The sequence below is a fragment of the Micropterus dolomieu genome, linkage group LG05, assembly GCF_021292245.1.
Source record: "Micropterus dolomieu isolate WLL.071019.BEF.003 ecotype Adirondacks linkage group LG05, ASM2129224v1, whole genome shotgun sequence".
Lineage (NCBI taxonomy): Eukaryota > Metazoa > Chordata > Actinopteri > Centrarchiformes > Centrarchidae > Micropterus > Micropterus dolomieu.
Window position 1 is genome coordinate 20,753,660 of NC_060154.1, and position 24,573 is coordinate 20,778,232.

A 24,573-nucleotide genomic window follows, 5' to 3' on the forward strand; every position below is an offset into this window, starting at 1 on the left:
GTATATATATATATATATAATATAATTCATTTTGACGAACAGTAAATCATCTGCTGTATTGTTTGAGATTGTTTGTTATTGTTTGAGGCCTTAAAGTAAAAGCTGTTCATTCCAGTTGCCATTCGACAAATGACCAGCAGATGGCAGCCCAATCCATCTCTTAGCATTGCAGCACCTAGAAGGGATATTGCCTGAGAAAACAAACCTGCAAATTAAGCATCTTATCAAGGACTTCTAGGCATGGAAGTAATATTAGGTAGGCAGGTTACTGTTGCATGAGGCAGGATTAGCAATAGTGCTACGTTTTTATCTTATCAAAAAAGACCTGACAGCAAAGGAATGAGATCAGGGTTTGTCTCACAACAGGATTTCATTTGTGCCCGATGATCCCCCCTCCCCCCCATCATCCTCTCTATCAGATCCCACCGCAGACAGGAACTATAAAACAGTGAGCACACTTTTACTCAGCCAGTGAACAGTGAGAGACGATGCACCCGCTGAGAGTCCTCTACATGATAAAGGCTCGGGCCTCAGATTCACTGGGAGGTTGCAGCTCCTTTTATGTTTTACCACCATTTTGTGAAATGCCACACGGTTTATTTTTAGAGGGGGAAGATATCAGACATCAGAAGGTTATGTGAACTGTTGCAGCAAGTTTATGCTTGCTAGTCAACCGATAAAACAATAATATACATTATTTAATGAAAGCTCTATTCTAGTCGCACAGAATTAAAGAGTGCAGTTTGTTTTTTTTGTTTTGAATCTGGCCTGGGATCTCTTCTTTTCATTTGCTTCTGTCTCCAAACTCTCTGCAATGCCAATAACCCAACAATAATCCAAATTACTCCAAGATGATAGGTAACATATGCGTCAGTTTATGCTGCCGAGTGAGTGAAAACACAGAAATAGAGAAGTTGTTTTATTAGTTCAGCCCAGCAACCACAACTGAATGATGAGCGGCCTGTTTTAAGACATGAATTATTCATTAGTTCAGTTTTTCCAAAAATATTTAGCACATGTCAATTCTGAAAGCAGCGCTCTAACGTGGACAGAATTGCATATTATACATCCTACAGGCTTTGTGTGATGTATGACCGATGCGCTGAAACGCTAACTAGCAGGACCAGCCCGCTGTGCAAGTGAGATATCTGCAATGATAAAAACACTGAGCTTAATCACATCCATTACTGCCATGCTGAAGGGCTGTACTCTGTGTGTGTGTGTGTGTGTGTGTGTGTGTGTGTGTGTGTGTGTGTGTGTGTGCCTGACATCATCTGAAGCAGTGACACTCTTGGGTACATTATGCCAGCCTCCTTTCTCCTACATATGTTCAGTATTGCGACACATGCATATGTCCACGTGGATACACACACACACACGCACACACAAACACACACACAGTTTCACACGCACATTTAAGAATTGTTTTCAGACAGCTTTAAGATTCCTTTATTCCTCGCCTGTCCATTAAAAAAAAAAAACATCTGTTCTTTTTAAATAACAATCATCTTCTTAAACAACAAAACAAAATTGATTTGTGGGAATAATTTTTTTCTCCCACATCCTGCAAATAATGTTAGCTGTCTTCCATGTGTTGCTTAAGTTTTATCAGGCCGTGGCCGTCTCCACATGTCCAGAGGAGGCACATGGGGAATAAATAAAGCTTTTGTCAAAGGCCCACTGGCCCTCGTCCCAGATTCGGCTCTTTATCCTCTTCTTAGTGTCCCTTCATCAGGCAGCAGTTTTGACTGACAACTTAACTCTGCTTTTCTCCATTAGGACACCTGTGTGTGTGTGTGTGTGTGTGTGTGTGTGTGTGTGTGTGTAAGGTTAGGGTAGGGGCTAGGGAATGCATTATGTCAATGAGATGTCCCCACGAGGATAGAGGAACAAACCTGTGTGTTTGTGTGAATCAATGTACAGTATGTCCGCTTGTAGTTCAAGTGTCTTTTCAAGTGTGTGTACACATGACATTCACTGTGTGTACACGACGTAGTAAACACAAGTCTTTCTCTCCCGGTCTCAGGTCTCTGTATCAGAGTTCGTCCCGTGAGGCTCGAGCTGCAGGAGGCGGTGAGTCTCCAGTGACGCTGTTCTGTGCCACAGGGCGGATGTTGCCTTGTTGGGCTGTCTTGCGGGCGTGCTGCCGGTCCCAGTCCGTGGCCACGGCCTCGTCGTCCCAGATGGTGGAGGTCTCCGTGTCACTGATGTAGCCCGGCTCTCCTGTGTAGTGCGTGGGATAGATGAGCAGCGGCTCCACGGAAAAGGCCTTCAGGTCCCGCGGCTCAAAGTGAGACATGTACTCAGTGCTGAGGGGCGGAGGGGGATGGAAAGAGGAACAAAGAAGTAAAAAGAGATGTTACGGAAACAGGAAGCAATTTAATGGTCATTATAACAGCAAGTTATTATAACTGGTAACTAATCCCTCTCAATAAACATACAGGAACATTACATTTTATAACACCAAAAATATGGCACACAAGTAGGAGGTTGGGGAGGTAGAGGGAGCAAACAGCGTTGGGTGCATGAGTGCATCAGGGGCTTGAATATGATCAAATGTTACTAGTCAGCTGATAACTCACCATGCGGAAGAAAAAGAACAGAGTGCTCACTCATCGCTGTTTGCGTGACTATTTTGCATTTTACAACATTTCTGACGCATCATATCATGTTAACTGGAAGTTCTGGTGTCCAATGTATACCACACACAGCAAATTTACAGGATATCAAATAGGGGAACAGGATACTCCTCTCCACTGCAGTTGAGTTGTAATGTCAGGAATGTTGAAAACTATTTACAAAATTACCTGCTTCCCTACAACAGTGGTGGAAGAATCCAGTCAAGTTAAAATTGGTTTACATGGAGCTAAACTAATTTATACAGTGTTGAGCAGTTTTATCTGTAACAATGATTCATGTTTTATAAGCTAATCATAGGTGCCATTTGAGGTTGAAAAGAAACCAGTGTCTATAGCTGTCAGATAAATGTAGTAAAATTAATTGCACATTATTTCCCTCTGAAATGCAGCAGAATTAGAGCTGAAACAAATGATCAGTTATGGAAAGTTAATCAGCAACTATTCTGATAATTTTTCAAGCAAAAATGTCAAACACTCGCTGGTTACAGCTTCTGAAATGGGAGGATTTGACACTCTTCTTTGTCACATATCATAGTATACTGAATATCTTTTTGGACTGTTGATCAGACAAAAAATGTGGAGCCCTCCCTTGGGTTTGGGCATTTTTGACTCTTATATGATGTTGTATTGACCAAATGAGAAAATCATTGTCAGATTAATTTATAATGAAAAGTTATTACGTGCTAAAAAAAAAAAAATAGAGGTATTCAAGTAAAATAAAAGCACTTCAAAATTGCATTGAAGTAGAGTAGTTGGGTAAATGGACTAATGTTGCTTCACATCACAGTATATTACTAACACCGGTTATTATAAAGAAAATCAGAAAAACATTTAATCCCAGGGGCCTCATTAGCCTGCAGCAGGGCCAGATGGAGGAACGACGGAGGTTTGGGTGTGACACGTCAGCTAAGCGGCATCACACTCGTGCAGACAGGGGTCACCACAGAGGTCAACTTCCTGCCGCTCCACCAGGACAGTGAAACCCTACACTTTTATTAGAGCTCACATTTTCAACACAATGAGGCATCTTTTGTTTTTACTGTTATATATTTCTCTTTTTTCTGTTCATGTGCTTTTTTTTACAGAAACTGTGTTATAAAGAAAACAGGAACAGAGAGTTTGAAAAGACAGTCTCATCAAACAGCCTTCGTCCCCCTAAATAACAACATATCTGACATAATATCCACAGTTTAAATAGCGCACACAACACCCTGCTGTTAATTTACATAATATACACATTTAATGTATTTTCTCTGCCACTTTTCCACATTTCTGTCCATATTTCCCATTTCACCTTCTCTCACTGTTGAATACATACACACAGTGTATTCAATAGTAATCTATACACTGGACACACATCTCCATGTATTTATATAGTAACACACACATTCACACAGTGGCCATCTCTACCCCACCCCCACACACAGGCCTCTATCAATGGGAATCCTGTCCCCTTCTCCAACCAGCAGGAAGAGCCGCGCTGGTGCACATTCCTCAAAGAGAGAGAAGGAAGGGGGAGGAGAAGTGGGTGACACAGGGAGGGTGTAGGTGTGCAAAAACGTCTAGTCTGTTGAGGAGAGGGAGGGAATGTAAAAGAAGTTGTAATTAAAAAAATAAATGAGGAGAGGATAGCCAGGAAGGGTGGAGGGCTGACTCAAGGGATAAAAAGGTAGAAAATGGGAAGGAGAGCGGAGGAGGAGGAGGTGGAGGAGAGCAGGGCACGACAGCAGAAAAGCAGGCATTGTGTCCTGTGCAAGGCACCGTACCCGCTGAGCCAGACAAACAATCCATGCCCTGTGTGTGAGGAAGCCCAGAAAAAAGAAGATGAAGAAGAAGAAGAAGACTACACACTGTCTACCAGTCAAAACGGGACACTAACATGCATGTTTGTGTCTATGTATAGATAATTACTGTGCAGTGGGCCCTTCAGTATTTCTGCCCTGCTCTACTGCCCATGAGTTTGTCCATGCCATGATCCATGCATGCCTAAATTTCACTGACTGTGTCCCTTACTTAGCTTTTACTTTTGCACCTTCGTGTTTACTCTTGATGTGGATGATGTTCTTCAGCAAGAGTGCACCTGCAATCATCTGTTTGTGGCCTTCGGTAAATATTTGTCTGTCTGTTCAGAAACCAGACCGTCTAAAAAGGGTCTTTCTGTCTGCGTTTGCGAACGTTATCCAGAAATCTTTCTTTCTGTAGCATTGTGGTTTTCTGCATTACATGCCTTAAATAAAACAAGCCTTTCTATCGCATGTGCATGTTATTTCCATTATGTCAAGTGTATTGCATCTTTGCAGCACTGTAATGTTAAATCAAAGAAAACTTTAAGTTAAGACTGACTTAGGGTGTTTGTTGAACATGATGGGCAGGAACTCGTCAACAGGCAGCATCCTTGTGAAGGGTTTGGCAGCCAGTAGCTTCCTGGCTCCTTGCTGTGACAGCGCATAGCCGAGTGTCCAGTAGGAGTAGTCGGCCTCAACCAGGTTGTTTACGCCATCCACGGACTGCTCCGGCTGCTGCACCTGCATACGCTTGCGCCCCACGTAGCTGGAGCACAGACAGGAACATTCATGTGACAGAAGAAAAAAACTGTGAGGGTATGTGTGAAAGGGTGGATGGGTGTTCTTACATGAGGTCCCAGTCCAGCTGGGCTTTGTCTACGTCATCCATTATGGCCTGGAGCCGTCTTTTAAACCTGGGCTCAAACCTCACGTCGTCCTCTAAAACAAGGACACTCTGGAGGCCATACTCTAACACCTGATGGTCAAAGAACACAAACATAAAAGTTAAAATGAAAGAATACAGCTGTAGTTTTGCCAGATTGTCCGTCTCTTTTACATTATTCCTGGTGACCATTGTGCTCAGCTTACTAATCTTATCTTGTCTCTATAAAATTCATTGCGAAATTGACAAGAAATGCAAACTAGAGGTAGGCAGACAGGCAGAAAGTCTCTCTGTTGAATGTTGTTTTTGTTTTGTTGTTGGTTTCATAAAGTATTTTAAAGGCCCTGAAAACCAATATCTGGGCTTCAGCTTTTTACCATAAGTGGCGGGTTCCTACATGAAAACATTTTGCACATGAGAGATTTCTGCATTTCTGGGTTTTGTCTGTGCTCTTCTCACTGGTTTGAAGTGGGTGGGACTCATTTAGACAAAGATGGGGGGTCACTGTAAATTAAATCTGATCACACCACACCCATAGAGACATGATTAAGCAGATTGTAAAATTTTTAATAAATAACACAAAAGGATCTATATTTTTTAGGGGTCCAAGCCTGAGTGGGCAGGGAGTGGGTTCCCAGTATCAGCGAAGCGGCTGGGAACCCTATTGTTTTCGCTCGGATTATTATTATTATTTTTTTATTCTTCCATGCATAAAACTCATACTGCAGCCTAGACGGTAACTGCTAGGGACACGACACTCATAAGGTAGCTTCACAGCCCCAAGAGTAACTCAGGCGCAAAAATCCGCACAGTTCTACCTCTAGGGGGCGCTATAAGCAAGGTCAACGAGTTTGGGATTGGAACTCCCGCCTACGAAGGCGGATATCAAAAACATTAAATCCACGCGTTCGGAGGATCGAACTGAATCTCGTGGTATAGGCCACGCCCATTTCTGCCTAAACTTTTTTTCCACAAAATCGCGAAAACTGCAAAACCTATTTTAATTAACTCTCCTTTAACTCTCCTCTTGGCACGGATAATCTCTGGACCAAGCTGATGAAAGTTTGTAGAGGAAATTTTGATCCCACTAAAAATGGCGCAATTACATGCTAACACACATTTGCGAAAAACACTATAAACAGAAAATGATGGCATATCTTCGCTTTGGAATGGCCAATCGACACCAAACTTGGAGCATTAATGTGGGATGCCCCCCTGAGGGTTTGTGCAAAATTTGGTGCAACACGCCCCTAGGTGGCGTTATTTAATCCAAGAAAATTGTTTCTCTATAACCACAGCTCACATTGACATGAATCCACAGCCCAATTGTTCAGCATGGTCCCCTCACTACAGGCACCAAAGTTCACTAAAATATGCCCATAGGTGGCGCTGTTATTGCAGATTAAAGATGTAAAAAAAAAAATCCTATTGACCGGTAGGTAGAGACAGTAGATCAGGCGTCAGGCTGGCAGATATCAGTGTTCTCTGGGAATCTTACAAGGTTGAGTCCTACAAGAACTCACTGGCTCCACAGATTACAGTTCAACCCATGGGTAGTGATAGATTCCAATGTGATGAAGCACTGGAGTCTAAACACCAGATAGATTATTTGTTCTAGGTTAAGGCCAGCTAAGATGACCTAATAGGGAAACCTACAGGCACTAGAGGGAAGACAGAAACATAAAATGGACCAAAAGATGTTAACCTTCAGATTTGGTGTCGCCATTTGACGTGTTCACATGTTGTATGCTGGCACTGTATCTCCTCGGCCGGGCTCAATAAACCATGCTATGTTAAGTCTTCATCAGTCTCCGAAACTTCTTCACACCTGAACCTGGCTCACAATATTTCTTGAACAGTTATGACATTATATTATTAAACTGGTCAGATATTTACTAAAATGCAGGTAAAGGTGATCACAAGCAGCAGGTGTCCACCTACACAATGTGACACGTTACCACTTCTGACTTGGAGCACGTCCTTGTTGCTGAAATGCACAAGGTCCATAGAACATTTACATGTCTACTTCTTTAGTTTTCTTCCTTTACACGTGTATTTCGTGTTAAAGGTCACTTCAGCGAGTTGGTCTTGTGATCTTCCCATGTGCAGTCACAAGATGTTCCGCCTTCACTGTTCACTGCACAACCCGTCTTCCACATATTAGTGCGCTACTCTGCTCTCACCTGCATCCATATAGAGTGATGGCTGAGGAAGCAACCAATCTCCCCTCGGGTCAGGACTCGGCCAGAGTAAGGGTCCTTGTAGTGCGGCATCATCTCTATTCCCAGCGCCTGCAGCTGGGACGAATTGAGAGCCCTGAATGAGAGGGAGAAAAGAGGAGTATTAGTGGGAAAAGAAGGCTATTTCTTTTAACTGCACTTGCAGCTGAGTAATGAAAAAAGCTTCACTGTAAAACACAGCAAAGTCAGACTTAGCAAGCTGCAATAAGTAATACAATTTGCCAGACAAACAAAGGCTGGAAGAAGGATTAGGACATTCTTAACAGTGGATTAAAAGGTCTGAGGAGGGAAAGTAAGTCAAGCATATCACTGCAAACACCAAATCTCTGTAAGACTGTATCACAGAGTGTGAGGAGATTCTTTTCAGGATTAAATCAGCCTTCAGGTCAGTTAATCGAGTGCATGCAGGGCTGTGTGTTTGTAACCTACTTTCCGTCCACAGCGTCTGTCAGCGTGGCATGTAGACCCAGCGAAGCCATTGTTTTCAACATCCTGGTTCTCCTGTCCAGCCGACGCTTCAGGTTGATCAGGAAAACCTAAACATTTAAACAGAAAATATGCCTAATATTCCTACTGTAGTACGTTTTTTGCTTAGTGTCACTGTTTGTCTTTATGGAATAGGAGATGTAGAACGCCAAGAAAGAGAGGACAAATAAAACATAAGTTAGGGTCAGAGAGGTGAAGGCAAGGGCAGAGGAAGAAGAAGAAGAACATGGAGAGAAACTAAAACAGGAAGTGGGAGTTGCTGATAAACAGTAAACATACAGAGAGACAGAAGTGGATGAAACCCTGTTCCTCCAGGCAGAGCCAACACACTCATAACTCACTTTATCAAAGCCTATCGTGTCCTGTGGTGATGGCGAAGAGTACAGGTGCTCAGAGGGCTCAATGTCGTGGTCAACTGTTGACAGAGAGAGGAAGGAGGCAAAAGGTTAAGACAGCAAAAACAGGATTAGAAAATAACCAAATATCCTCAGGATTGCGGTGATTTATTTAAATTTGGTTTATTTAAAATCTGAGCAGAGAGAAGAGGCCAAAAGGGAGGGAAAGTGAGAGGGAGGTGGGGGTTGAAAAAATAGAGAGGGGGAGACAGTACGGAGGAGGGGGATTAAAGCAAGGAGGGTTGACAGGATGCAACCGTGAAGGGTCGTGGGAGGTCAAGAAGGAGAAGAAACAAACCTGAGAGGTAAAATAATCATGGAGCGACAGACAGTAAACTCAGCTGCTATGTGTGTGTGTGTGTGTGTGTGTGTACTCACTCAAAGCCTCCGTGATGGTGTGTATGAAACTCTCCCTTTCATCTTCTACATTCTGCTGTGCTTTGAGAGGGACGGGCAGGAAACCGTAGTGTTCTCTGTTGCACACATACATCTGCACACCTGGATAACACACAAACACAGTTCTGTAAACACCACCTCTTGACCCAAGGATTTCAAATAAACATGAAAATTAGACGACCCCTGGTTGCTCATACCACGTCCCATATGCATGAGTGTCACACTACAGCCTGCATGCTACACAAATACAAATAAAAACTCGACAAATAAACTGCTTGAAGTTCCTTAAAATGTTATTGTTATGCATATTGCATATCCAGTAAATGAACGAGGGATTTGGTTAGTACAACGCGATACACCCTGGGTAATGAGAGGAGACCTTTTTACCATATCATATTTTTCTTGAAATAAATTTTAAGTTAACAGTGCATTGGATGCTCTGTGAGGGATCAAATACACTATGTTGTGAGAAACTTATGTTATCAGATGAATAAATATATCAGCGTATCTTTCCATCAAAATGATCCCCTCTTTTGTAGCAATAACCATCATTATGTAAGTCAATTAGTGAACTTACTGTATTTATTAAATTGTAAGAAATTGGGTTCTTTTTCATACCTTTATTATAAATTAATTTAATTATGTTTCGATTAACGATTATTAATTACATTTCACTTTTGTTTGTTTTAGCAAAATATGGGTTCAAATGTTTTAAAGCAAGCCTACGTAACCTGAAATGCAGCCACTGTGACCATAAGTGACACTTACAGGATTAGAGTGAGTGTTAAAATGTAGCGTAACAGTAGCATAAATAGGGAGAATTCATATGTGCTGACAGTCAGTGTGCTGACTTTAAGTGATCCACTACCGATGATTACTCGCATCAAAAACGCAATTCTACAAACATGTTGCACACTGACAAACAGCCAGAGTACCTCATTCACCAATATCTTCCTAAGTTTGTTTGTTCACTGACAAAGCGAAGGGATTTGCCGCCCTGCCACAAATGTCGCAGTTTGTTGTGAGTTGAGTTTTCAAATTGACCTGCTTGGCGTGCCGAGAACGCAAACACCATGATGTCATCAAATGCCCAGCTGTAGTCCGGGTGAGGAGGGTGGAAGGCCAGGTCCCTGCTGGATTCACGACGCAGGTCTAATAAGAAGGTGCTGTGCACCATGGGAACAGGGAAACAGCCGAGCCGCTTCCACTCCCGGATCGGCTGGTAGTCTGGGGTTCGCTTATAGTAACCCTGACAGAGAGGAGAGACAGGAAGACGCCAGGTTCAGGTAAGAAATCTAGATGAGTGTGTGGACAGATGTCTGAACTGAAGTTCAAACTGTACCTGTGGGGTAATGCCACACCAGAAGTTGGAGTAGAGCGAGCGAGACTCTAACATGGGAGCCACCAGGGTCATGTTTTCAGCCATCAGCAGATTCAGCACACGTGGGTTGGTCAGCAGGTTGTCACTGTCTACAAACTAAAGAGGGGAGAGAGTCTGAGTGCACAAGTCACTCACCATATAACATCAATTCTGAAATGAACTATGCTACACAACATTATTTATTACAAATTACAAATATATTTGTAATTACAGATATATTTGTTGCAGTGAAGATGGTCAAAATCCAAATCAAAACATCATCTGGAATTTAATCAATGACCTTCAGTTACAAATATGAAAAATCACTCTTTGTTCCCAGTTCAGAATCTAATCGATACACAGCGTTAGCTCTGTCTGAGCACAATCTTTGTTGCTGCTTAGATTCGTTGCAGAGCCTCTCCTGCCAAATCCAACTGTGTAACCATTTGCTATAAATGGTCACTTTGTTAACATAAGTGTCTGAATTACTGCATATTTTTCATCGGAGTCTTACTAGTATGTAGTCAGCCCATCGTTCCCTGGCAGCCTTCAGCGCTGCCTGTCTCAGCTTCATCACATGGTTGAACCTTGAAGGAGGCCAGTGCTTCGGACCCCACTCATCTGTGTAGGATCTGATGCAGAGATATAAGGTAGTTTAGAGGTCTTCACAATCCCATTACAAAACACTAGTGATGTGAGACAACCTGAGCATATTAAGGATAGAATCCAAGTCTGAATTGCTTTAAATAGATGCTAATAAATGATTCTTGTGGAAACCATGACTCACTTTGGCTCCTCCATGGGTCTCCACTCCACATAGTGGTAGACGTTCTGGGCTCTCTTCAGCCACTCTCTCAGCATGGCAGTGGTGTTGTCAATATTATGGTCTGTTGCTGCCCTGAAACACCAACACAGACAACACAGGATGTCATTCACTTGAAGCAAACTCCTGACCATCCATCGCATGACAGGACAGCCACAGACAGTTTCCCGCCACCTCTTGAAAGTGCATCTGCTAAACACATGAGATGTGAACAGCTGTCCCCGAGCAGAAACAAGTCTCTTGGCATGTCAGGACTGTCTTCAGGTATGACACCCTCTGAAAAAATAATGGGATGTGAAGCTGGGTCACAAATCATGCAAAATGCTGCAAACCGTCATAAGCTTGAGATTGCGACGTTTAGACAGCACGTTATGGAAGAAGAGGTTCAGGTTTCCAGAGTTGTCTAATTACTGTTTGACGTTACAACAGAAAGCCTCAGTGTTGCAAAGCCTCCTTACTGCCCAATTAACTGCACTGCTGGAGCAGAGACAAAGTCTGAGTAGGCACAGAGCAGACAGGCATTTCTCTGAGGCACTCTGGGTAATACCAAGAACATGCTAACACAACTCCAGAGACAAGCTGCCACTTCTCTAACAAAATCTGTGAGCGCTGGACAAGGACTTCCATCAAAACTAACTCAGCCTGAAGTTAGGTTTTACTTTACTTTACTTTACTGAAAATTGATGCACTCTGTGTCAACATCGAGAAATATTGCACAGACCGGTATACACACACACTCATACCTGTAAGCAAATGATGTCAGTGTAAAAGTTGCAGCTGCTTGTTGGTCACTACTGTGGTTAGCACTCGCTGTTTCTTCACAGAGATTTCCACTCTAGCTCCCAGAGCTGACTCTAGGGAAGACACTGTGACTACTGTGTGTGTGGGTGAGAGTGTGTGTATATATAAATAAGTGCAAGAGAAATTAAAACTGTAATAAAAAAAACATATTACTGTGCAGTTTGCTATCAGTTTCAGAAAAATAATCACCTGTCCTTGGATTTAAATTGCCCTTTAAGGAGGAAAGGTCAACAGAATGTGAGGCAGAGACCTTTACTCGAATGTGTGCATACAAACACACACACACACACACACACTTAGTAAGATGGAGTTTTCCACTGCTTGCTGTAATATTCCTTGCTGTACTCTCTCCAAAACTGCACCCAATTTTAGACTGGCTGGACAGAGATAGAAAAACACACATACACTTGTGCGCCGTCTCCTCGTATTTTCAGCAAGAACCTTCTCAACAACAGTGTTGACGCTCTTGGTTTACCCACAACTAGCGATACAGAAACACCTGTTTTCACACAGGCATGCACACTGATGCCTATGTCATTACACAACCACATGTAGAAATCCCACATAAACGTGCAGAGTCTTGCATTACACACATAGATTAGTCAGAAAGAGGCAGAGCTCTCAATAACCTTCAGTCAGACAGATAAATATCTCATCACACAGAAGCAGTAGGTGGAGAGGAGCCATACACCTCAAGGAGACACAGTGGTCAATAATTTTAATAGTACGTGTGTGTGTGTGTGTGTGTGTATGTGTGCGTGCCTACACTTGCAGATGTGTGACAAAACACAAGAATGTTCATTTTGGTGATCTGGGAATGTTGTTTTTACAGCAGTGCGACTGGTGATTTATTTGTTGCACAAGTGGTGGTTTACAATTTTAAGTGTACCTGTTTGAGTGTAAAAACATGTGTATGCAAGCACATGCGTGTGTGTATTAGTGCATAACTGCCCGTGAAAGTAATAAAGGAGGATGTCTGCTCTTAATGACTTGCTGTTGAATTTTTTTATCATAGGCCAGAAACACACTGAAACATCTGAAACGTTGCTAATGAGTAGATGAGCACACATATTTACATGCTTTGTCAACAGCTAAACTGCACATCGCTAGGGGGAAAAAATGTGTTCCTACACGCCATCTTCCAATGTTAGACACAGTTCCAGGCAGGATTTAAAAGGAGGGAACTTCTGGGAAGTAAAGAATGACAAATAGAACAGTTTGTGGGAATATACAGTATATAAGAATATGTGTATGTTTATGGGTATGAATCAGCAAGGAAGAGTGTGGGATTGAGGGGACAGAGGGGGTGAATGAAGGGGATTTTTGATTGTTATTTTGCTGCTAAACATGAAATGAAAATGTGCAGAATTGTTCTAAAATGTCCTCATCGATATAAAATATTTACATTTATTTTATGAATTCCTCACAGAGTTCATTAAAATCCTTCTAAACCTATAAATGATTGGACTAACTCTGTTTAACAAACATCACATTAAAATGCTAATGATGCTTTTTTTTTCTTTGGCTCACAAAATCAGTCCTTTTTTAGAGGCTTTTCTTGGCAGGACATACACTTCCTGTGTCCAGGTATTGAGTCCATGAAGACTGAAGGTTGTCTACAAAAGGAAAGAAAACTTATTGAACAATCGCTTCAATAAATACGCAGATTTTGCCAATAAAAGCACTGCCTTAATTGTGTTATGAAGCTTTTTGGGACTAAAACATAAATAAAGATACACTGTACACACATTTCCAGCTTATGCAGGATGATAGAAATACAAAAAGGTCTCTATTGAGGATGACACATTTAGTGTTGCTTACCTCATTTTGTCCTTTTTGTCATTTCCATGGGGCATCCTCTCCTCCATATCTTTTTATTTTAGACATGTCCATCCTTCTTCATGAGGCAGCTAAGTGCTCCTTCTACTCAATTTCCTGTACCTTCTGGCAAGATAAGCCACTGCAGCTGAACTGTACAGTACTGTCTGTGACCTCAGCGCCAAGTCAAAGAGCCTTCGCATTTTCTGCCAAATCGGCCTACTTCAACTGTGACTCGCTGATGCTTTTGAAACTACAGGATTAAAAATATTTTGTCCAAATGACAATGCTGACACATCTATACACAGTTAGTAATATTTCATGGATGTCTGTGAAAATATTTAAATGAAGATACAAGGTAATAGTATGCATCTCTCCACATGATACATAGATACAATAATCTGGGCTCTCAGGCTTCCATCCCCCTCCTTATTCCTCCATACCTCTGTATCTCTTTCTTGTCTTGTGCTGCGCCTTTTTGTTCCTGTTTTGAAGTTTACAGTAAGCTGCAGCCTCATTATTCTACTGCCTGCAGCGTTGGGGTTAGGCACCCTCTCCCCTTTTCTGTCTTTATGATCAGCATCTGGACAACAGATGCTTCCCCGGGCCTCACCTATCACTCCCTCTCTCTCCTTTCATAAGAAGTCCATTTATTTCTTCCCTTGTTATCAAGTCTCAGAGACCTACACCATCTGCATCTTGTCATCTCTAGTTCCTCTTGTGCAGATCTCAAAGCATCCACATACGGCACCTGTCCTTAATCAGTGCTGCAGCAGCTAGTGTAGAGTATTATCAGCAGCATTATAGAGCAGATGTTAAAGCTAACTGCAATATAACAAAAATCCAAATGATCCATTGTTCAGCTGATTCTGGTTTGTATGATATCCTCTGAAAAGGGCAAATTCTTGTATCAGCTTTTAAGAAAAATAATAGCTATTTTATTTATTTATTTATTATATTACCACAAATTTTTACATTTGCTAAAAGTGTCAAAATCCTGTGAAACTTATGTGCTTTGGTCCGATCGAATAGCAGCAGTCATGCAGTAAAATGTAATAATACGTTGGTCACATTTCCAACTGCATCCCCTAACGAGACCACTTCATCACTCTCTCTGGCTCTCTCCCTCCCACTTGTTAAAGGCTGACATCTGGCCTTAAACACAGTGGCTTGTCTATGAGACTGGTGCTTTTAGGTAAACACAGATTTAAAAGGCTCCAGCAGGCCAGTGTCAGCTGACTGTTGATTAAATAAACTATCTAATATCCCTCCCAATAATGACTGGGTGCTGCATATAATTAAGAAGCAAGAATGCCTCTTTCAGGCCTGAGCGTAGATGCCTTTAAAACATAATAACCATGATAGTGTGTGTATGTGTGTGTATGTGTGTGTGTGTGTGTGTGTGTGTGTGTGTGTGTGTGTTAGTGTGTGTGTGTGTGTGTGTGTGTGTGTGTCTTTGTGTGTCTGTGTGTGTCTGTGTTGACTTTGCAGTATAGTCTCTCCTGTGGAGGCTGACGTGGCTGCAGGCCTCTTGATGGTCTAGCGGGGGAAAGGAGAGAGGAGGGGTTTGATGGGTAGAGAAATGGAGGGGAAAGGGACAAGCAGAATGGGAGGGAGGGTGGAAGAAGGGGTGGGTGAGACGGGACCTCCTGACTGAAATTCCTCATGACTCTCAGGGTCAACAAAAGTAGCCGGGGCCTGCAGGCTTGCACGGAAGTGTAATATTCAGTATCCATATTCCAAGACTAGGAAGAGATATTCACCATGGTTAAATATTAAAGAAAGCCAGTGCTGACTGCTGGTAGGAAACAGGATGAGAAGTCTGGTCTCCATCGTTGTATGGCCATTCGCCACCGTGACCTCTACACTATTACTTTTTGCATAACATTTGCACTGGAGGTATTTCATTTTGCGCATCAGAATTGTCCAATATGAATTCATAGGGAGCATGGGCTGAAACGCTGCAGTAGTATCAGCACAGAACATTGGCACAGAGTCATCCCCTTCCCTTTTGGGTATATTATGAGAAATAGAAACAGGACTCCGATATTGTGGCCATTAATTTAAAAAAAAAAACAACCAGCAAATACACTAAAAAACATTAGCTGTCTTTCTGGTTTGCTTTTGCAAATTGTCGCTTCCCGTAGACATTATATTGCAATGATGTTGCACACTTAAAAGTAGCGTTTCATTTTGGGAATGTTTTAGTATTAAAGTATTTAAGTATTACATGTTCATAGTTTAGAAATCCACAAAACACAAAGATTAATGCAGTCCTTGGTGTCCTGTTAACAGTTTTATTATTATTCAATTTGGTAAAAGCGTTTTGGGTGACAGAAGTTGTTTTAGTTGCAGTAGCGCACATTGGGCAAGAGTGAGTCACAGCGTCGTATCCAGTTTTCTTAATACATGCATGCACTTCCCTCCATCCCATGGCACCAGGAAAAGCTTTTTTTAGCCATTTGATTCCAGGATAAACTGTGTCTGAAGGTTTGTTACTATGTGCTAAATATCTACTTCAGTACGTCTTCCTGCAGTTTTGGACCAATTGTTAAACTATTAGGATACAAGCTTAGGCTTCTGTTTGATTTTAGCTGGGTAGATGAAGGGAATACCATGTCAAGTAAAACTCTAAATTTTTGTTTTAAAACTCTTAGAGGCTGTTATTATTTTGGCCATCATGGCAATGGCAGCTATTGAAAAGTTTTAATACTTTTTTAAGATCTCTTATGGACACAAGTAACTATTTAAAGTATGTTAACATCCAATGCAAGTTCAGTCATGCAGTCATTATTTAAAACACACTCTGGTTGTTAAAGAGAACATGAAGAGAGTATAAGAGAGTAAAAAGAAAGAAAGCGAAAACCCAAACAAACAGATGGAAGTGATGGGGAAACAGAAGGATCCTGGAAAGAGGGAGGAAGTAAGAGAGTGGGGGGAGGCAGGGAAGGAGAGGGACCAGCAGTGAAAATGATGACACGCAGAGACAGATGGAGGGACAGATACATTTGCTCTATGACAACATGAGCTCCAGTCTTTCTAGTGAACAATCCACTGTCCATGAAAACATAGCTCTAAACACTTCGCCTGCCTCTACTTGGCCTTAACCCAATCCATATTCAAGCCTGTCACTCTCCAGATGAGAGGGCTCATACCAAGATACCATTGTGTTTCAGTGTTAGCCAACTCTATCACTGTATCATTGCTGTGCTGCCAAGCTCTGACAATACTGCTGGATGTGTGCTTGAACACATGGGGCACCAATAAGCAAGAATTCACAGTCCAGAGCCAGGAACAACCATTTCCACTCCAGGGGAGAGAGAGAGAGAGAGAGAGAGAGAGAGAGAGAGAGAGAGAGAGAGAGAGAGCTGGGGAAAAAAGCTCAGGGATAATAAAATCAATTCTCTTTGTTTCCTGCACTGCACAGACATGTCGGATCTACAGAGAAAACCTTCCTATGAATGCCTTCTTGCTTCAGGGCAGTGAGGATGGGGCTGGACTGTTGGCAGGTACTAGATCGTCAGCTGCATCCCTTCAGCTTTACAGGGATTTTGCTGGTTGAGGCTCAGTGAAGGGCTGGCAAAGATTAGGCTCTGAAGTCACTGTGTTTGGAAAATGAACATTGGGCCACACAGTAATTTCTGCCAATAACACCACATCATTATGTGTGCAATTTCTTTATTTCCACAGATACCCTGCAGGTATAAAAAAACGTGACTCAATACATCTTGAGTTAGAGTGAACGCCCATTTCAAAGTGATGTGTCAACTATAAGCCATGTGCTTAGCGTGCTCTTCATACTGGAACAGTAAATAAAAATATCAATGAGCTTCACCTGCGTGACATGTTCCTTCATTGCAATGAACACAGACATTCAAGTTTGGTTCAAGACCACCAAATGTGTATTATTAATCCATGGCTACAAATAGTCTCCAACCGATGCACTATTTACTCAGGTTTGATTAACATTGGCTGAAAACTACAGCGCTTTATGGAAATCACTCTGCAACTTTTTTATTTTAGAAGAAACAAATGGGCTAAATATGGGAACTCTCACAATTTCAGTGGTGAAATTTCACTGTCCAAAGCAACGCAAGCAATGTCATACGTCACACATGTAAGATATGGAAGGAACAGACAGACAGATATAGTTGCATTGTTATCTAGGAAACATCCTCCTGCGTTTCTGGAAATCATGTCAACTACCTGAGCAGATGTTTAAAGACCTTTTTCAATTTCCCACGGATTGGATGTGACTACAGAATACAAAGTTCTGGCTCACTGTGGGCCTTATGAGGTCATTAGAAAGAGAACGGAAAGCAGGGGCTGAGCCAGAGGAGCACAGCAGAAACACACACACCCATTATGTGTGTAATAGCATTCAAACACACACACACAGGCATATGTGAGAAGACACACACATGCTTGCACATTTTATACCCATCCTTGCACCAGAACACTGAAGACAATCAAACACACTCATTTGAGTGCCAATACTGTGATCTAACAGATTTTGACACTCACCAAAAGCACATGTTGCTAATCATTCACAAATGCCCATGTTGTCTGCACCAGATAACACACTATAGCCTATTTCATCCTGATAACTTATTCCATACACTTCGATAAACTACTCTCCTAAAAACTCCCTGCGCGACAAAACCAGGAACAATTTCGCTGGAGTGCTCCCATAGAGAAATGGGGCCTGAGGTAACACACCTGGCACGGGGAAACTAGAGAAACTGTGCAACATCACAAAACTGATAACCTTTTAGCTAGCTGAGGTGAAGGCACACAGTCAGGATAGTTCAAGCTGGGGTAGGCAGCGTTGAAGATCTAGAAAGAGACAGCTAGATTTTGAAAGCATCCAACCAAAAAAATCGCACACCCTCAATTCAGACCTCCCTCCAAAGACACTCCCTGAAAACACATTTTCATGTGGGAAACTATACGCTGATAGGTAGGTACACAGGCAGGCTAGTAGGCCATGCTTATTACAGTCCTGCAAAAGCCACAGATACCGAATATTTTTCATATTTATGTCAGAGCATTTGATTTATTGATTTTGTTGGGATCTAAAGAGATTTTCAACAAATAGAACAAAAATGCTTCTGAAATAAACTGCCTACCTTAGCTTTAAGTAGAAAACCATATAAATATTTAGACTTCAAATGTACCATATTTTTAATACTTGAACCACAACAGAATGCTGCATTAGCAAGCTCTTGAACAGAAACCATTATTTTTATCAGAAGACAGGGCTAGGTTACATAATGTGTAATGAGTAATTGATTACATTTTCCAGGTAACTAACCAACACTGATCGTAAGTCCAGCCAGGTTAAATGTTTTTGGTGGACAACTCTGCATTTCTTCAGTGCTACTGTCATGAAACAAACCTGAAACACTGAAGTGTCCCATTAGGCACAGAGATATGCTGGTTTAAAGTGGTTTTTAAAAAGTAAAATTTGGCTCTGGTGCAAAAAGGTTAGGCCACTGCAAAGCCCAAAACTACAGTCAGCATTAATCAAACAGTCAGACCATTACTCAGCATTCAAGTCTAATTTTTTATGATCTGTTTATTGCTGCGTAAATCTATGCGCTTGTCAAAATAGCTTAAATATTATGTCATGTTAAGTCATGTCACATGGGGCAAATCATTTCTATATATCTATTTCTAAATGCTTGAGTGGAGCTGGATCTGGCATGGAGTCGCTAATAATCGCACATCAATCTCCTCAGCACACGATATTGTAGATACAGGCTACAATTACATAAAACCTCTTTCGACAGGCGCATGACAGTATACATGACACATGTCACTGGGGCATTTAGCATGTGCGTATTTGAGCAGCTGTGGAAAATTCTTAACTTACAGAATGGTGCATCAGGATTTATAGTGGTTGTACCAAAGGTTGTATAATAATAGCTATAGTTGGTAGTTAAAAGTTCACCAGTAGAAAATTCTTACCACAAATCCCTCCCTGTCCCTGCATCGTCTCTGAGTATAAAGTACAATACCATAAACATGGAATGAGGTATAATGGTTATATGATAAATGAGTAAATAAACAACAAGACATTATGAAAGTGAGAAAGCCAGCCCTGCGGACGAAAAGGCAGATGATGTCAGCACTCTGAGATCCTCTTTATGGTTCAGTCTTTCTCTGAAAAGTCAACAAATCATCTTAACCCCCAGCTCAGAACCTGGAAAGCACTCTGCCACCTGAACACAGCCGGCAGGCAATAAGCAGCAGACAGCCAGCAACAAACAGCGTCAGGAGCAGAATAATGGCAGACTGGCCTAAACTGTAGGTGAGAATTGTCTTGTGTTGTGTGCCTTGGGTGTTCAGACCAACACCCAGCTCACTGCTTATGAAATTCTCTATGATTTCCTTTGAAGCTGCTTACTACAAACAGTAACTCCTGTAGGCCGGGCACAAAACTCGACTGTTAACTTGCAGACGATAAAAGCTGCTGAATTCTCAACTTAACCTCTCACTCATGGAGAGTCCAATTAACCATGAGGTGGAAGGCTGTGCAACTATGTAACCTTGGTTGCATGTCATCCACACTACCCCTTTGTCCATATTTCCAGTCACTGACCCGTGTTATGTATTTCTTGTGTTTGTAGTTTGTCAGACGGTTAGCTTAGCTTAGCACAAAGACTGGAGGGTCCACCGGTTGCGACAAGAATCCAGGATTAAATTATGGTCTGGTACATAACCCCCTGTAAAACCCACAATGTGACAATTTTAAACTTTGGGTTTCTTTTTTGTACTATTAAATAAACACAATATAACATGTTTCAAGTGACCTTTGGAGAGAGCCAGACTAGATGTTCCCAACTTTATGTTAAGCTAAGCTGCAGCTGGCTCTAGCTTTATACACCCTGGACGGACAACAACAAAACTTTCCATTTCATCTGACTTGCATGTCTTTGACCTGAGCGAAGAAACTTGAACACCTGGACGAAACGAATGCAGACAGGCCAGGTCAGGTTCAAACCCAGTACCCTCCTGCTGCCAGGTGACATTGCTGACCACTTGGTTTGACAGTGATGAGTAAATCTCACCTGTCACCCAAAGACGTGATGAGAGTTGAGACTTATTTCCTTCTGTGCTCATAGAATTTTCTGACTCATAGCAACTACTGGCTCCTATTGCAAAGCTCAGTCACTCTGAGTCTGGCTGTTACTCGGCCTGAAAACAGATTTCGTGAGCTTCCACTGGTTAGAATATATGATATGAATGTCTTGTAGTGAGCCTTACAGTTCACCATTGCCCTTTTCGCACAGAAGAAGCACAACACAACAAAGGGAAAGAGGAAAGTACACATGGTAAAGCTACTGTGGGAATGTGGATTAACCAACCAACCGGTTAAATGCCCTCTGGGTAATTTCCCAGCACTTTTGACCACCTTTTCTCCCCCTGACCATCCCCCACTTTCTCTAAATTCTTGCATTCTTTCATTCTTTAACAGCAGTGTGAGAATCTTTCTCACCGCGCTGCCACTTCTTTGTAAGACCTGCACCTGCTTGCAGAGGCAAAACTTTTAAAGGCAGATTTTACTGACCATCCCAACCGTCAGGGTGAGTCAGAGGCTGAAGTGAACAGGGTGGAGGAGACTTGATGATTAGGGCAGATTGTCCTGTGTGAACAAGCTCACACCTCTCAACATCCTCAGACAGGCCAAAGCCTGTCTTGATATTTTGTAAACTTGCATGATTTTGTCATCTGGCTGGGTTGTTCAGCAGTTTAATACTCGGTAACACTGCTCCCATGTAGATTCTCAACCTTTTCCATTTTTTTTTTGTTATTCTCAGTGTGAACCTCGTATGAAATGGCTCTACCAGAAAAATTCTGTTTTGTGCTGCTGCTGCAAACGCAAGCTTTTCTACCGTGAAGCAAGAAACTATACAATGCTTTCTAATTTTTACGCATATTTTTGGTAAATTGTCCTTTCAGTGAGAAAGGAAAAAGCTGGTAAAATAATATTGTGCCACGTATTGTGCATTGCATTTGTTCAAAAGCAGAAAGGGATGTTGGTTAACTTTTATAACTGCAGAACTTATGAACTGTTCACCACCATAAGCTTTCTTTATGTGTAGATTGTTATGTTACACTCTCTATCTGCCCTCTCATATATGTGCCTAAACACACAGGTGCAGTACAACCACATATTAACACTGCAACAACAATAACAACATTCGGCGTCCTGCTGCGGCTGCTACATAATAAAGAGAACACCGGGTGTCTCTCCTCAATTGATCTCCACACTTATTATTATATTTAATCATCTGCATCCTTCTCCTCTACTCCTTGCTCTGTTTCCCTTGGATTGCATATTTGAAATGAGTAGAGGGGAGATGAAGAGGGAAAACAATCCTCCGTTCCATTCAAGCCTGAAGCACCAGAGGGGAACTAGTGAGAGGAACATTGTGTCTCCACGCAAAAACTGGAGCATCGCAGGCAGACACTGGTGGTATTGTCTGATTCTTTAGTTCTTTACATCAGTCCGTCTATGATATATCCACACAAGCTGTGGCTAGTGAAGTTGTGTATCATATAACCCCAAATTCCTTGGCTTGAGTCCAGCTGGGGTCCCTCATCTCACCTCATTCTCCTACACTTTACTTCACCAAGCTTCTTACTACTTTGTACTGTCAATTACAAACAAAAATGCCAAGATAAGTGGTACCAAGTACTAAGTCAAAGTCTTGTACTTCTTCTCTTTAGAAGCAATGTTTGGGTTTTAACTGTAGTTGTCCTGATTGTGGTATTGCAATCAATTAGTGCTCTGTAACACACTGTAAACTGTTATAATGTGGATTAATGCTTTTAGTGAGCGCTGAATTACAATTTGGCATTTATTGGGTGGTTTGGCTTACTGTATGCATTGGGCAGTGATAATGATGACAAAGACAAACAAAGAGGCACAGAGCTGCATGAGTTATGTTGAGTGAAACGTCATTTTCTTAACCAATTTACCCACAAAAACCCAATTAACTTTTTTATACTAGAAAACAAACATCCTTTAAACAATATTTAAGATGTTTAAAGTATTTCCACTGTTTCCAATTGCCCTTTTTTCTTCAAATTTAGAATCGCCACAAAAACAAGTGAGCACCACATTATACAGCATCACAATTTAGAAGTTCATATTTTCATCTGATCATTTAATGGTCTCTCTGGGACGGCCCTCATACAGCACACACAATTTTCTCCGTGTGCTAAAAATGCTCATAAGTGTTCATTAAATATTTTACTGGATTTAAATCATTGTGTGTCATAAATGTAATAATATAGATATCAGAATACTTGTGTGGTAAATAAAGCCACAACACTATAGGCTGTGGCTGCTGAAATAAAAATGAACTGCCTGAATAACGTCCCAGCGTTAGAGGCTTGGCTTAGAGGACTTTATGTGAGCATTTACGTGATAATGTCAGTGACAGTTTGCTGTAACATCAAACATACTTGTGTGACACGCAGGACTGATCTGTCTCAAATATACACTGCAATTTTTTCCCCTGGCTGCACTGAATGCAGGCCGGAGAGACGCCACTCTTAACTGATGGGGCCCTTCCTCAGTCAGTTAAACCCTTCACAAAGCCTTGTTAGCTCAGTCACTTTGGCACATCGCTCCAGAGAGAAGGGCCCTTCTCTGTATTGAGTTTCTCCAGAATGGATGTGTGTGTTTTAGTGAAGGTCTCTGAATTAGAAACAGACATTCGCTATGCAAACAAAAGCAAGACTTTCAGCAAAGGGGATGTGTGGGGAACAAAACAGAAGAATGGGTCTCTGGGAGGTGGGCATTGACAGGGAAAGGGCTGCAAACATCCACCACCAGACCTGCATGTCACTCTTATGTCCTCCATCTCACATTCTACACATCCGCACTTTGATCATATCAACGTGCCTCTTGTCAGAAATCTCTCAGATTCTGTTTGATTTTCTATCTGATCCACCAACCAACATCACCTGCAGACCATTCAAAGGCACACACACACATTTTACACATGACTATCCAGAACGCCCCCCCTCCAGACCTGCTGTCAGACCAACTCAATGTCTCCTTTCATCGCTTCACCTGCAGGGCCCCTCTTTGGTGACTTTATATGAACTCAGTATGCTCATTTGATAAGCCTACCAAACAGGACCCTACCTGGGGTGCCCCACCCCCACCCCCACCCCACTCTTTATACCTGCCAGTCCTGCTGTTTTAAAGCCTCGTTTCCGCAGGTTTGTGCTGAATCAGACGGAGGGAACCGTGATTAGGGGTTAAGCCAACATGCACAGCAGCTCTTTCATCTTCTGCCACAGCGTGCAATTTGGATGCCGGTGTCAGAATCGCGAGGTAAGCGCATCGTAAAACGCAGCAACAGGTCTGCGAGCCGATGCTGACAATCTGTTATTATAATTAACGCGGACACACGCTGCTTTTCATTACAGCACACACCACTGTAGATCACTGTCCACCTCGTGCACTGTGTGTAGCCCACTCCGAAAGACGCCAGCCTGGTGTGAAAATGCACATTTGAAACTAGGGAACTCTATGGACTAGCCTACTCATTCGTGCATAAAACTTTACATATTGTTAGAAAACTTAGGGATATTGTAAGAGTCAAAATAGTCCCACTCTTGCATCCCTGTTTGTGAGCCTCTCACCAGATCGCTATGCGCTCCTTTGGGTACTCCAGCTTCTCGATGCAGCCCAGGTAATGTGGCAGGCTGTGCGCCGCGTTACGAGCTACAATGGCGATCATAACCTTCGGCTTCAGCAGAGTGGACTCGGCCCTGAGCGGCTCCTGCACCCGCGTCTCCAGTTCCGACACGCCGCCGCGCACCAGAGCCACCAGCAGCGCCCACAGTACACCGACTCCCACAGCCCCGACCGCCCGCATCTTCGCTTCCAGATTCCGCAGTGAGTCCCGAGACTGAGCGAGAG

The 24,573-nt window shown here is 42.3% G+C and overlaps 1 protein-coding gene across 1 annotated transcript; it reads right to left on the reverse strand.

The window, feature by feature from the left end:
• Positions 1 to 1,007: 1,007 nt before the first annotated feature.
• On the reverse strand, positions 1,008 to 24,573 carry colgalt2b (collagen beta(1-O)galactosyltransferase 2b). Its single transcript, XM_046049794.1, has 12 exons — positions 24,294 to 24,573; positions 10,971 to 11,081; positions 10,698 to 10,815; positions 10,166 to 10,300; positions 9,868 to 10,072; positions 8,806 to 8,925; positions 8,374 to 8,447; positions 7,976 to 8,082; positions 7,490 to 7,622; positions 5,272 to 5,399; positions 4,983 to 5,189; positions 1,008 to 2,309 (listed from the first exon to the last, which is right to left on the reverse strand). The coding sequence occupies exons 1-12, from the start codon at positions 24,527 to 24,529 to the stop codon at positions 2,036 to 2,038; spliced, it is 1,848 nt and encodes a 615-aa protein (XP_045905750.1). The 5' UTR covers positions 24,530 to 24,573; the 3' UTR covers positions 1,008 to 2,035.

Coding starts and splice junctions, on each gene's coding strand:
- colgalt2b (XM_046049794.1), bottom strand. CDS start 24,529: ATGCGGGCGGTCGGGGCTGTGGGAGTCGGTGTACTGTGGGCGCTGCTG. Junction 11,082..24,293: donor AAGGAGCGCATAGCGATCTG/GTGAGAGGCTCA, acceptor TTGGTGTTTCAG/GGCAGCAACAGACCATAATA. Junction 2,310..4,982: donor ATGTTCAACAAACACCCTAA/GTCAGTCTTAAC, acceptor TCCGCCCCTCAG/CACTGAGTACATGTCTCACT.